Source organism: Emydura macquarii, unplaced genomic scaffold, assembly GCF_026122565.2.
Source record: "Emydura macquarii macquarii isolate MOO-44397 ecotype Brisbane River unplaced genomic scaffold, CSIRO-AGI_Emac_v2 contig_2897, whole genome shotgun sequence".
Lineage (NCBI taxonomy): Eukaryota > Metazoa > Chordata > Testudines > Chelidae > Emydura > Emydura macquarii.
This window is the reverse complement of record NW_027133034.1, coordinates 49,263,285-49,279,783: the sequence shown is the minus strand read 5'-3', so window position 1 is coordinate 49,279,783 and position 16,499 is coordinate 49,263,285. Positions and strand designations below refer to the sequence as shown.

At 41.5% G+C, this 16,499-nt stretch overlaps 1 protein-coding gene across 1 annotated transcript in view; it reads right to left on the bottom strand.

Annotated features, from left to right (window-relative positions):
- The window catches only part of SV2C (synaptic vesicle glycoprotein 2C), a 214,589-nt gene that overhangs the window by 6,719 nt on the left and 191,371 nt on the right, over positions 1-16,499 (bottom strand). The window contains exons 12-13 of the mRNA XM_067568724.1: positions 14,760-14,963; positions 13,787-13,946 (exon numbers count right to left, since the gene is read on the bottom strand). Of these exons, the coding sequence (XP_067424825.1) occupies positions 13,787-13,946; positions 14,760-14,963 (364 nt within the window). The remainder of the gene's footprint in view (positions 1-13,786; positions 13,947-14,759; positions 14,964-16,499) is intronic.

The following is a 16,499-nucleotide window of genomic DNA, read 5'->3' as shown; positions in this document are numbered from 1 at the left end:
GCTGAGTTCCTTGTGAGATTGGATGGGGGACAACTATCGTGGCAAAGTCTGGCACAAACCACCGATAGTGTCCTTCCAAGCCAAGGAATGTTCTTACCTGCCTTTTTTTGTCGTAGGGGAAGGGTAGTCTCTCAGGGCCTGTGCCTTGTCCACCAGGGGATGAAGTCGTATACCCCAAGTAAGTCACCTCCTTCCGCCAGAGGTGACACTTGACAGGGTTGGCTGAGTGTCCCGCTTCCTTCAGGACTTGCAGTACTGCAGTGAAGTGTTGTAGATGTTCCTCCCAAGTGGTGCTATAGACCACTATGTCATTGATATATGCAGCTGTGTATTGCCGGTGTGGCTGCAGTAGTCGATCCATCATTTGTTGAAACATAACCGCGGTCCCATGTAGCCTGAAGGGCATTGTAATAAAGTGATATAGACCGAATGGCATAGGGAAGGCTGTCTTCTCCCTGGATGATGGTGTAAGGGGTATTTGCCAATAATCCTTAGTCAGGTCTCTTGCTGATAAAAATTTGGCCTCCTCAGCCATTCCAGCAGTTCATCAACCCACGGCATCGGGTGGACATCAAAGTGAGAGATGGTGTTGATGCCCTAAAGTCTACACAAAGAACCTCATGGTTCCATTGGACTTTGGGACCAGGACGATGGGGCTCCGCCATTCACTTGGGATTCTGCCACCATCACCAGGGCCTGCATTGCCTCAAGTTCCTTCTGGACTACTTCCCACATCTTCCTGGGAAGTGGATGGTGTTGGTTGTGGACCTTCTGCCCAGGAGGGGTGTCTATGTGATGGCTAGTAATATTCGTTTTTCTGGTGTGGGATGAAAAAATGGTGGGGAAGTCCTGGACCAACTGTTGTAGCCTTGCTTTTTGTTCTGGGCTTAAATCCTGCCCCACTGTGACCGGTGCTGGGTTGGGGGGGGTTCACTGGCCAGCAGCCCCAATTTGAGTTTTGGGGGTAGGGAGCAATTAGCAGACCCTCATGCTCCTTCCATGCTTTTAAGAGGTTTACATGATATATGCTGAGGTCTTTTTGTCATCTGGGGAGTCGGACTTCACAGTCCATGGGCCCCACATTCAAATGGCCCCTGCCTCTTGGCGAACAGTTTTGAGTCCGAAGATGTCAACAGGAGTAGGACCTTGTCCCCAAGTTCGAACATCTATAGTTTGGCCCCCAATTGTATTGGAGCTTTTGGGTGTGCTGTGCCTGCCTCTAATTTTTCTGAGCAAACTTCCTTAGCTTCTAGAGATGTTCTCACAATTGCAGGATGTAGGGCAGTGATGTCATGATCCTGGATTCCTGTTCCTCCCAGGTCTCACGAAGCAGATCCAGGAACCCCTAGGAACCATAAAGGAGATCAAAAGAGTAGAATCCCGTGGAGGTTTGGGGCACTTTGCGCACTTGTCCTAGTGTCGGGGGGCACTGTCCATGAATTTCTCAAGCATCATCTTCAGGGTGCCATTGAATCTTTCGACTAGCCCATCAGTCTATGGGTGATAGACCAATGTCCAGAGAGCTCAGATGTCTAATAGGCAACATAGTTTGGCCATTGGTTTAGACAAGACATTTGTTTCACAGTTGGTTAAGATTTCTCTGGGTATGCCTACCCTGGCAAAAATCTTGAGGAGCTCTGTGAGGGCGGGGCCATGGTGGTTTGTAGTGGGTAGCGAGTCATGTAGATGAATACCAGCAATATGTATTGGAATGATACTTCTCCAATGATCCCACCAAGTCTAGACCGATCCTTTTGAAAGGGACCATGACCACTGGGAGTGGGATCAGAGGCACCTTCTGTGTCCCCTATGGGCCAGTCCACTGGCATTTGGGGCAGGAGGTGCAAAAGTCTCATACCTCTAGTGTAACTTTGGCCAGAAGAATCTGAACGCCACCCTTGCAAAGTCTTCTCCTGCCCTATATGCCCAACCCAGTGTATGGAGTGGGATAATCACAATATATCACATTGGAATCAGTGGGGTACCAGGAGCTGGTGGAGTTCTTGCCCGTCTGGGGCACCTGAGTCAGCTGATAAAGGAAGTCTGGGTGGACCTCGAAATACAGTCCTTGGAAATGTCTTGGGCCTGGGCTGGCTGGTCGTTCCTTGTCCAGGATTTGCTTCCATGCCTGGCTAAGGGTTAGGTCTTCCCTTTGCTCCTGGAGGAAGTCCCCATTCATTGCTAGCTATTCCTGGTCGTTGTCTTCCCTGGAGCCAACCCCCATCCGAAGTTGTGAGGGACTCCTGGTCTGAATTGAGGGACCCTTGTCTGGGTTATCTGGTTGTTCGTGGCCCAGGAGTTCCCTCTTCAGCAGTTCAGGTGTCTCATCTTCTCTACGACGACTGCTATAGCCCCGCAGAACTTCCTGGAACCAGGGCCAGTCCCATCTTAGTACCACGGGGTATGCTAGGGCTGGAGCTAAGCCCACCTGGTACTTTTCCTCATGGCTCCTCATTACCAGCCATACTCTGGCAGTGGGGTATGGTTGTACCTCTCCGTGGATTCACTGCATATATATAGGTTCTCCCGCACGGTTGGGAGGACCCACCAGGTTGGCCTGGACGAACTTCTGGCTACATCCCAAATCTATGAGGGCTATCTGCAGGGTACCATTTACCCGTACAGATAACAGTAGCTTATCCAGACCCCTTCTTCAAGTCCAGTGGTCCGCCATCCACACCTGCCCATAGGTGCAATCCATGAAGGGACAGTCTCTCCAAAAGTGCCCCTCCTGTCCACACTTATAGCAGTGACTCTTGGGCTCTCTGGTCCATGGACTGTGTCTGGGAACAACTGATGTGTGCGGGGAAGTTTCCTACTCCCCCTGTGGGATTGGATGTGTTGCCCGGTTCTCCCGAGTGGCTAGTGGAGGTCCGCTGGTGTTAGGTGGTTCCCAAGACCTTTCTACCTCAGGCCTCAATTGCCTGTGATTGGGGTTCCGAGTCCATTCCACTGTACCCTCAGGTTTGGGTTTGGGTCACGCCAAATCTACTGCGGCCTGGTAATTAGTGAGACTGCTCCCATTCTTTTCCTTGTAGGTAGGCGTCTGCGCTGGGCCTGTCAGCTATGATGCGAGTAGGGTGGCCCAATGTTCTGGGGGCCAGCAGGCCGCTGTCACGACTCATTCAAAAGGAACAGCTCAGGTTCATCTCCAGGCCCTATGCTGGTAAGCCTCACCGGCAGTCCCGCCAAGGTGTCCCCTGTCCCATCCCCTGCGAGGACTGGTCTCGATGGCCCTGATGGCTGCAATAACATCGTCATCTGTTGGATCAGGTGTTCCTGTTGGATCAGGTGTTGGGTGACCAATTTTCGCAGCAGCTGCTTTTGTTGTTTCTCCTGATGCTGTGTCATTTGGAGCTGGTGTTGGCTGGTGATCTGCTGCACCAGTTGGGCCTGTTGTTGCTGCTGACTTTCCAACATCCACTTTAAGAGTTTCTCGATGTTCCACCATTGCACTGTTTAAGTCCCCATGGCTATTTCCTGCCCTGTCTCCTGTGGCACTGCTCCCTGATTCTTTGGGGCCTCTGGGATCCTCAGCTGGTGCCACTCCTGGTGGTTTGGTCCTGCAGAAGGTTCATCTGCTGTCCTACAATCTGCTTGGGACATGAAGTGCCTTTGCTCTGGTGTCAGAGTCTGCAGCAGCTCCCTGGAGAGAGCCGGAGGTTTGCATCCTCCCTCCTCAGACTGAGCTGGGTTGCTTGCTTCCAGGCTTAGCATGCCCATCAGAGGTGGAGGGGCATGGCCTCATCAGCCTGCAGCATGTCATTAATCCCCTCGGGGCTGGGGTGGAGCCGTCACAGTTTTACTTGGATCTTGCAACTATGGACTTAATTGTGCATGCCTTGTGCACCAAAAAACATCAATGGGAATTTTTGATGTTCAGGAAAAACAGAGTCAAGCCATACAGCTTTAAAACACAAACATATTTGTTAAAATAATATTTGTGATTCAAATTAATTGTATCCCATATTAATAGTTCCCTTCACTGCACCCAGAATTCATTCTAGTAAAACAGAGGGACTGAGAAATGTATGTATCTGCCCCACTCTCCAAGCACAACAGGCACAGTCTCCCTCCCTCTGTGTCTCCACTGCAGTCCTTGCTGCAGTGCGTTGAAGAGGAGATTATGTGTACTGACATTCTGAGACTCATGAAGGAAGCCTGGTGCATCATCAAAGCACTCAGTGTGGATTGAAATGCAGATGTCTGAAGGCGTGAAGTCATTACCAAACATCATACCAATCTGCACTACATTAATCAGTTAATGGGCAAATCGTTGGCACAAACTCTTGTTTTCTGACTCTGTGTGGGGAATTAGCCATGTGATTCCTTAGTCACCGGGGGAGTTATGTAGTCACACTCCTGTGCACAGCTTAGAAAATTGACAGGAACACATCACATCAATACATGCAATGCAGTGTTGTGGATTTTTTCAGCTCTTTAAAAATTATTTATTTTATGTCTTTTAATAACAACAATACACAAAATGCTCCAGAAACCTGGGGCTGTGGCAGATCTGCCAGTGTAGTGGCAGTTAGAAGGTTAGTTTTAGTTCTGGTGCTAGGGAGGCCTGGTTTAGTTAAACTATGACAAAGGAAAGTGGCTTCCTTTAGCTAAAGTCCCAAATGAAAAATGGTAAGAGTCCAAAGTGGTTAAAAATGAAAGGTTATCCAAGCCTATAGATCACCAGAGCTCTTTCCCTGGCTGCCATGTATATTTTTCCATGGGCCAGGTTCTTCTATTACTAAAATTAATGTTCTGGCCTTGAAGCCACAGCACCAAGTGACTGCATCTTCTTGAAGTCCCAGTAGCATTTGCAGAGGTGCCTGTTTGTACAGACCAGAGATTTGACACTTTACGTGCCAGACCCAGTGCAGGGTCCATTCGTACCTCACCTAAGACTATGAATAGCATTCTCATGGCTCCCCAAAACATATGTGAGAAGATATAACAGAAGCCAGCAGTTTTCCTCGCTGTGCTATGGCCACTAATGTTAACAATTCAACCATGTCCAATTTTTTTCCCCTTTCAAATTAGGACATAGCTTCATATCACAGACTAACAAGATGCAAAATTTCATCCACAAGTAGGACTACACAATTTATCTTTCTGTATCAGATTAATAGTTCATCAAGGACAATTGTATAGTCAGGTTGTAAATCCCTGAAATGTGATCATTCCATCACCCATACGGAAGTATAGAATTGGAGATATAAGAAAAGGAACTACAGTCAGAGAATTAGGGGTCCTAGATTATAGATCCTGGATGCTGAAGAGTCAGAGGGAGGGAGGAAGGAGACAGACACTTTGACAAGGACCTAGAGAACTAGATCAAGTGACTCAATAAAAATCCATTTGCTTTTTTACAAAAAAAATTCCAGCTGAATTTATCTGAAGTCATCTGCTGGACCGGACAAGTGCAAGTCAGCAGATGGGAATAATCAGGATTATATTACATACGAATCCTCCTTGAGATCATATCTGAAACAAAACATACAACAGTAGTCTAAAAATGAAGACAGCAAAGAAAGACTTGTGAGGGTTTTAGCCAGGTGAACAGGTTTAAAAATTCCACCACTCTGCCTGCCTTGGGTGGAGCAGAAAATATAAATAAAAATATAAGCAGAAGGGTAAGAATGGTGCACAGAAGTTCTAGGCGATTGCCCTTGCTACTATAGTGGGGGAATGGAGAAAATTCTCATATAGTTTTAGACCATTCATGTGCTTTTATAATTTTATAAGGTCACCAGGTACTCTGGTGATGGACATGGAATAAATGGAGCAGATAGACAATAGTAGACTAGATATCTTTGCAACATTGAGGAAACTTCAATATGATTTGATGATGAATCATAATCCCAGAAATTAGGAAGTGAATTGTTTACAGTTCATCACACAAAGGAATGAATTCACTATTCAGAATGCCTGCACCACTGAGAAAGAAGAGGGAAGAAACTTGGGCAACACTACATTTCTGCGGTATTTCATTCCATAATAAAACAAATATGAGTTTCAACAGAGTGCAGTTGAACCACATCCACAGGATGGCAGTAGAAAATAACTGCCAGGAAGTTTACTGTGAGTCAATGACTGCAAAGCTATGACTGAGATGAATACAAAATTTCTCTTGTGACAGCCACAACAATAAAACATAGGGCTGAAAATAGCCTACGGATAATATTTATCACTCTGGGGTAGTTCTCAAGGCCCAGAAAGGGAAATGAGGGATGGGTTTACTGAGTAGTAGGTAGATCGATAATTTTTCATTTTTGACCAAACTCTATGCACTCTTTTCAGATGCTCTGGGAAAAGGCAGGATATGATGACTGCATTTTACAGTACATTGTGAACTCTAAATTAGTTGGCCAAGATCAAAATCCAGATGTCTGGCAGCCATAGTGAAGTTAATGAACTGTTGGGTTACTTGATCAAATGTGACCTACAGGAGGTACAATGAGATGATCCATACTTATCAGTAGTACTTTTATTCCAAAGTCCACTTAGGTTTGGCTTATTTATCTGGTCACAGCTACTCCATGGTGAGAGTTTTAATTTATAATCCTGGTGCTTCCCAAACCAGTTCACAAGAAGCTGTTGACATTGATATGAATGTAGCAATTGAATTTTAAAGTAATAAAATCTTCCTAAACATCTGTTCTCTAGAGAATTTTAGCCTAATTCTATTCAAAAGTTCATTATAGGTAGAGTTGGTTGCCTGTAAAACCTTAATTCTACCGTCTTGTACATATGCATTATGATATAGTCTTTAATTACTTGACTGCATACTATTTTTTCCTGCCTGATTCAGTGGGCAGCATAGACCTGCTCGGAGGATAAATCAGGGCTGTACAATGAAGGAGGCTGTTGTCTGGAAGACCCCTGCCTCATTTGTTGCAGAAGCTGAAAAGTGTGTACTGAATGAGGCAGGGGGATGCTGTAAGAGAAAGGACAGTTTCATGTTTAAGGCAGTTGAATGCTGCCCTAGAGAACTGGATTCTATCCCTGCCTCTGCCACAGAGTTCCTGTGTGATGCTGGGCAAGTTGCTTAAACCAAACTTCACTAATTATGCGTACCTCATTTTCTGGGTGCCCTGTTTGAGACCCTTGAATCTGATTTGCAGAAGTGCTGCAGCTCACAGTGCAACTGCAGTTAATGAGAGCTGTGTTTTGAACATAAAAACTCTTATTAAATGCTAAGTACTCTGAATCATCAGGTCCTAGGTGTCTCAAGCAGGCATCCAAAATTAGTGGACACATCTGACCATGTTGGCTTTAATTTCCGTGCCTAAGTTCCCCCTGTGTGAAAAGGGGACAATAATATCACTGTGCCTCACAGGGAATTTTGAAGATGAAGTAATGAATGAATGTGAAGAATTAAGAAACTACAATAAGAGCATCATAGAAAAAACATGGAGAAATTAATAATTCTGTAGTCAGTGCAGGGTTTGGATGGTGTGCAGTAAATAATGCATGGAACCACATGTTAAATAAAGATAAAAAGAAATATTGGATAGCTTGCTCAGTGAGTGAGCACTGTCCATCTTGTGCCTTGAATGAGGCAGGGGTCCTCTCAGAAAACCAACATCTTCATGTCATTAGACTGTATCATAACTCATACCCCACACAGAGACTGATTTAAGGTTGCATAAGTGACTTTACTTTTGGCATTTCCAAACTTTTGAATGCGTGACTTTGCAACCTTAACAATGTTCTTTCAACCATTTTATTTTGTGTAATTGAGATAGAATTCTGATAAGAAAAAAGATCTCAGAGAACAGAGGGAGAAATATTTTTGAGATTGCATGAAAATACGAGGCAGCACTTTCCTTGTTCTTTAATCCAAGAAGCTCTTCAGAATTCAAAATCTTAAAACACGTGGAAGAAAGGAGGTTTGGGAAGATATTCAGTGGCTGTAGATTGATTTGGGACAGATACTACAGGGACTGAGACTAATCAAAAGCTTTCTAGAACCAGTCTGTTGGCTAAGCAACCATCCAGACTTATGCAAACCATTAAGGAAGGTGATGCTCAACAAGTTACTATCTTTGATGACATGTTTTATGCTGCTATAAACTGGACTAATGCAGAATATTGTACAGCTAATCATCATGGTTTTGTACAAATGTGTGTATAAAGCAATAAAGAGAAACCCAGTAGTATCAGAGTTACTGTTGTGTATTATCTGTAATAGATATATTTATTCTCTAATCAGGATTTTAAATGTGTCTTAGATTTGTAGTTGAACAGCTCTGATGAAGATTTAGACTGTATAATTAGACAAAAAGTATGAAGATCAAGTTAAGGGTCAGAGTACACAGCAGTCATTTAGGACAAACTACATTAAAGGAGTATTGTAATTAGCTCAAATCCAAGCATTAGAAAACTCAGGAAATTCAGAGTTAGGGTTAAACTTAAAAGAAATCTAAACATGTTAAGATTCAGAAATGCAGTTAGGTTACTGAAACCACCCTAACTCAACTATGACAGGGAAAAATTGAATGTGTCACTGTATGTCATGTACATTGATTATTTTCAAAATTCATGTTATATACCCAATTGAGAAAGGGCCAACATAATATTACTTGTAGTGCAATTTAAGAAACATGTATCCTATTAACCCTCAGAACATTGGCAAATTGTCAGGTGTGTGGGGGTCCAGTCAGTTTTCAAGACCTGTTGGGGAGATGTGCTGGAAGGAAGGGTGGGGTTCTCAGGTTGGGTCACTTGCTTATGTTAAGCCTCACCTCCCACATCTGGAAAATACCTGCTTTTTTTCTAGCACACTCTCCAGCTGCACCTTACTTTCCTCTGTTGCTGGTTCCTGATCTCTCCTACAGACAGGGAAAATAGTGGCAAAAGCAATGCACATCTGGCAGTGGTAAGTAACTGATAAAATAGAACAGAATGGCTCCATGCAGGGCATAGGGCTGGCAACCAAGAAGAGGCAAGACAGTACCTTATGGCTCTTAGCCAGTTTTGGACTGGTCCTGTGTGCTAGTATTCAGTCAGGTGAGAGTAAAGGAGGATGAGGGAGATGTGAGGGATTTCAGAGGGACAGAGAAAGGGTAATCAGAATCAGGGATGGGGGCAGGGATGGGGGTGAGGGATGAGAGTACAATTGTTTGGAAGGTTCTAAAGGTTAAGGAACTTTTTATGATCTCCTAGAGACAGACAGACCATAAGGCTACATGTGAAGCATGGTAAATAAAAATCAATTATTTAAAAAAATGGTTTTTTAGATCAGATTTTTTTATTTAAATCGGATTTTTTTATTTTTAAAAAAAATCATCAATAAAATACTAAATTTCTCTCTCGTTTAAAAAATAACAGTTACAATTAAATTTCATCACAAACATGCTAAACCTACACGTACAGTCTCATAAAAATGAATTAATGGCTCTAGTCTGTCTGGCCTAAATACCAGTTCTTGCTTCTTGAAAGTTCTGGGCTTTCAGTTTCTGTTTCTCAGAAGACTAAAGCCACATGTGCAAAGAAAGACACAGGCTGGATAAGATTGTTATTGTTCTGTGCTTATGTGGTGGTGGAGCCGGGCCAAGCAAGGCAGAAGCGTTAGTCAAGGCACTGTCTTAAAGACAGAGAGACAAAGTACGGAGGCAGAGTTGAAAGGAACAGTGGAGTGGACTAGAAAGAAAAAGGGAAGACATTATTCAGTACACACACAGCTTCCTATATTCCCCCACACTTTTGTCACAGAAAAATTGTCATGGCTTCTGGGCATAAGAGAGACCCTATCTGGGAATATTTTGAAGAAATTCCTGGTTGATTGTTTTGAATAATTTATTAAGAACTGGACTATTTTCATAAAACTTTGTGAAGAAAACCATGATAAAATAGATGGAAGTATTTCAGCCAAAGTATCTAACATTGGATTAAAGAGGAATGTAGAGGATATGCTCAGTATACTGAAGCCTTTATCCATAGCCTTAAACAAACTTCAGAGAAATTGTTGCTGCATTGCTGATGCTGTTGAAATTTGGAAGACACTTTAAGAGACATTGAAGAAAGAAATACCTTACCAGAAAGTTAAACTGCAGGCAATAAAGAAGTGAATGGATCAAGCACTAACTCCACCTCGTTTTCTTGAGAACATTCTTGACCCCAGATATAAAGGTAGATGTCTAACTTCTGAAGAAGATGCTGCTGCCATGGCATGGGCATCTCAAAATCACTCCTCAGTTATGCCAGTCTTAATAAACTTCAGGGCTGGAATGGAACCATTTAAATAGTACACGTTTACTGGTGATGTTTTGAACAAAGTCATTCCCCTGAATTAATGGAAATCATTAGCCAGGCACCTTGAAACAGAATTCCTTCAGTTGCTAAGCCAACTTTTCACAGCAGTAGCTTCCTCTGCAGGCAGAGAGAGTATTTTCATCGTTTGTTATTATTCAGTCAAAGCTAAGAAATCGACTGGGAGTTGAAAAAGCAGGAAAATCCGTATTTCTGTTTCAGTCTATGAATAAAAATGACAGTGGGAATGGGGAAGCTGAGAGTTAGTTGTAGACGTTTTAAGGACAGCATATGTTTAGTGTTGTGATGACTTGTCTGTTAGAGTTAATAAAATTTGAAAAATTAAAAAAAAAAAAAGAGTTTAAGGACAGCCGTCAGCTGGCAACTCAGGAGACTGCTGCAATTGCAAATGTGAAACATTTATGTAACATTTAAGCTTTAGTTTAATAAAATATAAGTGCTATTGTGTTTGTGTGTGTGATTTAGTTCTGACCATTCCTAATGTACTGCTGCTGCATCTGCAGCTTGACGCAGGTAATAAGTATTATGTACTATTTCCTAAATTAATAAAAATCAAGTTATCTAAAAAGATTACACAAAGTATACCCTGCTAGATGTTGTAAAATGCTGTATTGAGTTGTAAATTAACATGTTTTAGTGATCAGATTTGCACCATTGTTTAATAAACGTGAAGAAGTATCAGTGGGAAACTTGATTTAAACCAATGATTTTCTCTTTGGTGATTTATTTAAATCGCCTTGATTTAAATCAATCCACCCTGATGTGAAGTCTATAGATAAATATGGATGGGCCTGTATAAAAGTATATATTTACCTAATAGACTAACAGAAAGAACTGTTATGGTCCATTGTGTCAGCCTACACTTTGAAGTTTGCAGTGTTGTAGCTGTGTTGGTCTCCCAGAGATGAGATAGACAAGGTAGGTGAGGTAGTATCTTTTATTGGACCAATTTCTGTTGGTGAAAGAGACAAGCTTAGGAGGAGGAAGAAGAGGAGGAGAAGAAGAACTCTGTGGAGCTAGAAAGGTTGTGTTTTGAAGAACATTTTGAAAAGTGCATTTTTGATGGCTCATAAAATTCCCAGGGGCACTAACCCACATGTGAGTCATGGTCTGCAAAATATCAGATAGTTTGAATTATTAGAATTTCAAAAAAACTGTCTTTATGCACCAAAGTCTAATACAAAATAATAAATTATGTAGCTTTAGCAAATATTTGGTGCTATAAAAATAATAATTGCTATAATAATATTTTTTGACTCATACACACACCCGCACACTCAAACACACACCTGATCTTCCAGCTAGAACACTATTTCTGATTGCTCCTCTGTAGTCACATCTGATGCCCATACCATATACCAGTAGCTTATATCAGAGAACACTTCTTTCCCACAGCGCCTGAACCAGAGCCCACTGAGTCTAATTACTTCAATGTTTTTTGGATTAGTCCCTCTTTAGAAGTTTTACTTCTTCTCCACTCCTGGTTTCTCAGGCAATGTAGATGGAACTCAAGGGGCCCCATAAACTGGCAAACGGTAGTGAGTCACTACAGATAGAAGGGATCACAGGCAGGCAGGAGTTGGCATGGGAACACAACGAGAGGGGAAGAGATGGCCAGTTACAGGAAAAGGAGCAGCAAATTGAGTCCATGTAGGTGTTACTTTTCACATAACTCTGCAAAATACAAGGCCAATGTTAGGGCCAGATTTCCAAAAGTCTTCATACCAAACAGCTCCCAGATAACAATAGGTGGTGCTGGGAGCTGAGCTCTTGCAAAAATCTGGCCCTGAGTATATATTGGCAATGGCCTTTCCAAAATCAGCAGATTTTACCCACCTGTTTTTTTATGTAATATAAAATTATTTGTTCTCTGATTGAACCCTTGTAGAAGAAATTTCAGCTGGAAGTCAACTTTTATGGTGGAATTGTGGGCAGCTATTATTGTGGTAAATTGTTTTAAAGGGACAAATAGGAAAACCTTTTGTTGTTGTATTGTTCCTAGCAGAAACTGATATAAAGCAACTATTAAATACATATGTAATGCAGACTCACTGCATGTATGTTGAAATGTAAAAAAATAAACAGAGCAGTTACCAGTAGTAACTTTTAATTATTATTTAAAAAATAGTAGTTTTTCTTCTACTAAAATTAATAGGCTTTAATCACAGTAATTTTCCACTACCTGGCTTTAATAAAACATTTACTCCTATTACATTCAGGAATGCCAAGAAAATAACTATCGGTATAGAGGGCTTATTTTAATTATACCATAAGGCTTGGTTAATGGGATGATTATTACTGGAAGAGCATTTCCTAAGGTGTAATAAAAACACAGTGACTTAAAAGTAGATTCCTTTGGATTCATAAGTCATATGGTATGGTTATCTTGAGATAGCCATCACAATGGAGATGAACTGCCAGTGTAGAAAAAGAAAATATCTTTAAAGCTTTTCTGGCTCAAGAGGAAATAGAGGTGAGTGTTCTACCGATACTTGGATCTATAATCTCTCCTTTCCTGATGATCAGTACAACAGGCAGCCTAAGGTCTATGTGTATATTCATCCTAAAAGCTTGGAATAGCATGTGAGGCATTAGGCATTAATAAGTCTCTGGGTATTTTTATTTTCTGTATTTGAAATGTCTAATGCCTCATGACATTCCACAGACTTCACTGATAGGAATTTGAACAATTAAAACAGAAGCATTTTTTCAAGAATAAAAGGAAGAAAATAAATTCTCAGTTTTCAAATGTACTAAATCAAACAGGGCATCCATGTCTTCGCATTAGTTTAACTCTTGATGAACTACAACATTTTACACATTCTTGTCCTTCTAATCCCTTCATTGACATTAGACCAATGATCTAGAGCTTCAGTCTCAGTTTTAGATGAGACACTATTTTGCAGAAATTAGAAGTGCATTGGGGGCCATTTCAGAACCTGGAAAGGTCAGAAGCTGTGCTCTGGAGGCTTCTTTGTAGCTGGTTGATGAAAAGATCATGTAGGTTACCTGCTGACCCTTCATACAAATCCTCACTGGACTGATTAATAGCTCGTACTTGGCCCAAACCCATTAGCCCTTCCACAAGATGCTATCAAATCCCTGTGCCAGTGATTACATTATAGTCTCCACATTAGTTCAAAGTCAATAAACAATTACACTTTGGACCAAATTCTGCCTTTAGCTACACTATTGTAAATCCAGAGTCACTCCACTGAAATCAGCAGAATCACTACAGATTAACACAGTCTAAATGAGAGCAAAATTTGGACCTACATTTTTCACATCAATTGTACTTTTTATGGTATTAATTCAAAAGAGCAGATATATGATGCAAAATATGCCTCCAATCATTATCAATCAAACAGCTCAGAAACCATCTTAATTTTTACTCTGTTTGGAAGACAAATGAGGAGTGGTAGACTGGCTCACCCAGCACACTAGTACATTGTAAGTCTTTGATTATGTTTTGCAATGGAGCCAACAGGACTAACACAGTTATATTTCCATGTACCTTCTGTCTGTAGGATACAGTTCCACAGTAATGACATCAAGGGAGTTCCATGCTGAGATGGTGAGACCATTGTACAAACACAGCATGCCTATCATCATGGCTTCACTGGTTCCAAACCACAAGAAAAAACAGCTAATTCCAGAGAGAACCATAGAACCACCTATATCCAAGGCAGATAAAAAAAATAGTTATTGTTTTTACAGAATAATACTTATAATCTTGCTTGTTTTGCATAACAATGACCTTTACTCCTTGGACAGTTTAAATCACTGAACTGCACATTTGAATATAAAACTAAATTCAAAAACAGAACCAACTTTCTCTGGCAACTATCAGTAGGGACCGCACTTCTTGCAGTTACAAGGACTGCATTTACATACCATATTAACTGACAAGAATGTTCAGTAGGACCCAGTCTTTATATAGGATATTGCTCATAGAAAATCAACCTACTAATTTACTTTGTTATTTAAACAAAATGAGCACTGATTTATCATTATGAATGGTAAACATTTGATTTTCAACCTCCACTAATGTCGCAAAATAGAAACCTGGGGGCTCCTCTAAATTATACTAGCTAAATGGTTCCCTACACTTGCTAAACAGTCTGCTCCACCAGTTGAGGATTACCTGCACACAGCTCCCTCTCCCTCTAATGGGAGCAAGCCAATGCTGAACACTTTTGAATATCCCCACTCCAAGTGCTTAAATAGTATATTTATTTTGTTTTATAGTAATACTGAGTGATGAACAAATATATGGCAGTGGAGAAGTGGCTGGGCTCCTTGTCTGTTAATTTCCAAACTTTCTAACATTTGAATGTTTTTTAAAAGGTGTTTAGAATTATACACTCATGTAAAGTCCCTGGAGGGGATTTCTTCTTGCCTTTGTGTACAGCAAACCCCAAAAGAGAAAACTTTGTATTATCTAGACTGCTTTAGGGTTTTTTTTAGTGGTTTGGCAAAGCCCATACCTAACATCGTTAATCGTCCGATTCTGTCCATCAGAAGAGCAGACACAATATTTCCTGGTAACACTGCCAAAGTTCCCAGGAAATTAACAAAGTAAATCCAATAGGCACTGTAGTCATCATCAAAGGTAATCTGACATCCTGTCTTGTTATGTGTAAATATGCAGTTTATAAATTCAGTGTCAATGAATTTATATTGCTCGAGATCTGTGGAAACAAAGGAAGCATCAGCTAAAACAATATCAGCTAATGCATAATCCTGCGAGAAACATAATTTAAAACATCCCAAGATTAGCCATTCTTATTGATAAAATAGGATCTTACACACTGCTTTGCTTAGTATAATGTGGTTAGTTACTGCCGTTTGTTTATACAGAAAGGGAAAAATACCAAAACTTTCTCCAGATCAATTCAGAGCTCATGAAAATAAGGGACTATGGCCTTGATCCAGCAAAGCACATAAACTGGTGTTTAAAGTTCCATATGTGCTTTGCTCAACTGGAGGCTAACAGTACAACCTACCTCCCTGCACACTGTAGCTAGGCGATTTACAAACTTCCAACATTTAGCATTGTCGATGTTCCTCAAGCTTGCTCAGCTATAGACCTGGGTCTCTCTTAAACAGAGACTGTCAGTGATGTCACCTTTGGGTGGGTTTGCGGTGAGGACGAATGTCCACAGGAAACTCAGAGGAGACTCATTTTTACTTGGGATCAGGATGTCTTAGCCTTGAACTGCAGTTCTAATCTAAAATAGTGACTGCAAAAATGTCATTGTGTGCTTGCCGGTATATCTACTCTGGAATCACTGAGAGGCAATTAGATCACTTCTCAATAAAAAGATGGGTTTTTTATGGGCTTGTCTGTCCAGGGCAGCAATGTGCACCAGAGAGGTATAAACTGGATGGTGCTGTTAACTGCCCCATGTAGACCTTGCTGATATGCTCTAAAAACGTGCACTGATCCAGTACCAAACCGTACTACGTTAATGTGGACTACAAACCTTTTAGAGGGTGTCAGCAGGGTGCTAAAGGGGCAGTTAGAGCATTTTCCAATTTACACCCTTCTGGTGCACATTACTGTCCCATGTAGAGAAACCCTAAGTGCCAGTTCTGCAAACTCAGCCTGAGGTGTGAGAGTTTTCTTTTCTTTTCTTTTCTTTGTAGTGAGAAGCAGATGAGGCCAGAGCATCAGTGACTGCTGCAGTTTACACCTTGTTATCCCACAGGGACATTTATTTCAAGAAGTCTCAGTACTAGCCCTGGATTGTATTAGGATTTGAACAAAACTATCCAGAGGTATAAAGCCAGTATGCTTACTCACTGGCATTTCTATTTGTTATGTTTTGAACCAGTCAGCGTACAAGCTATTAAATTCAGACAGTTTCCCCCCAGTGTCCTCCAAGTCCCTCTGGAAGATCATACCCTGGATTTCCCCCTCTGTTTTTCTTGTTTCTGTCAGCCTCAAGGCCCTGAATCATGTAGACTTTCCCTTCAGGCAAAGAGAGCTGGCTACTTTTACCTCTGAAGTCTACCAACACAGCTTGCAAGATGACCATGTGGGAGAGCAATAAGAGCTGCTACATCCCCCAAATGTGAAGCCCAGTGAGCCAGATTCTGATCTCATTTACACTGGATTCAACTGAACAAAATGGAGTTATTCTGGATTTACAGTTGTGTAAATAAGATCAGGTCTAGGCCCATTTGTCTCTGCAATACTCCCACTCCTTATTGGCCTAGGTTAG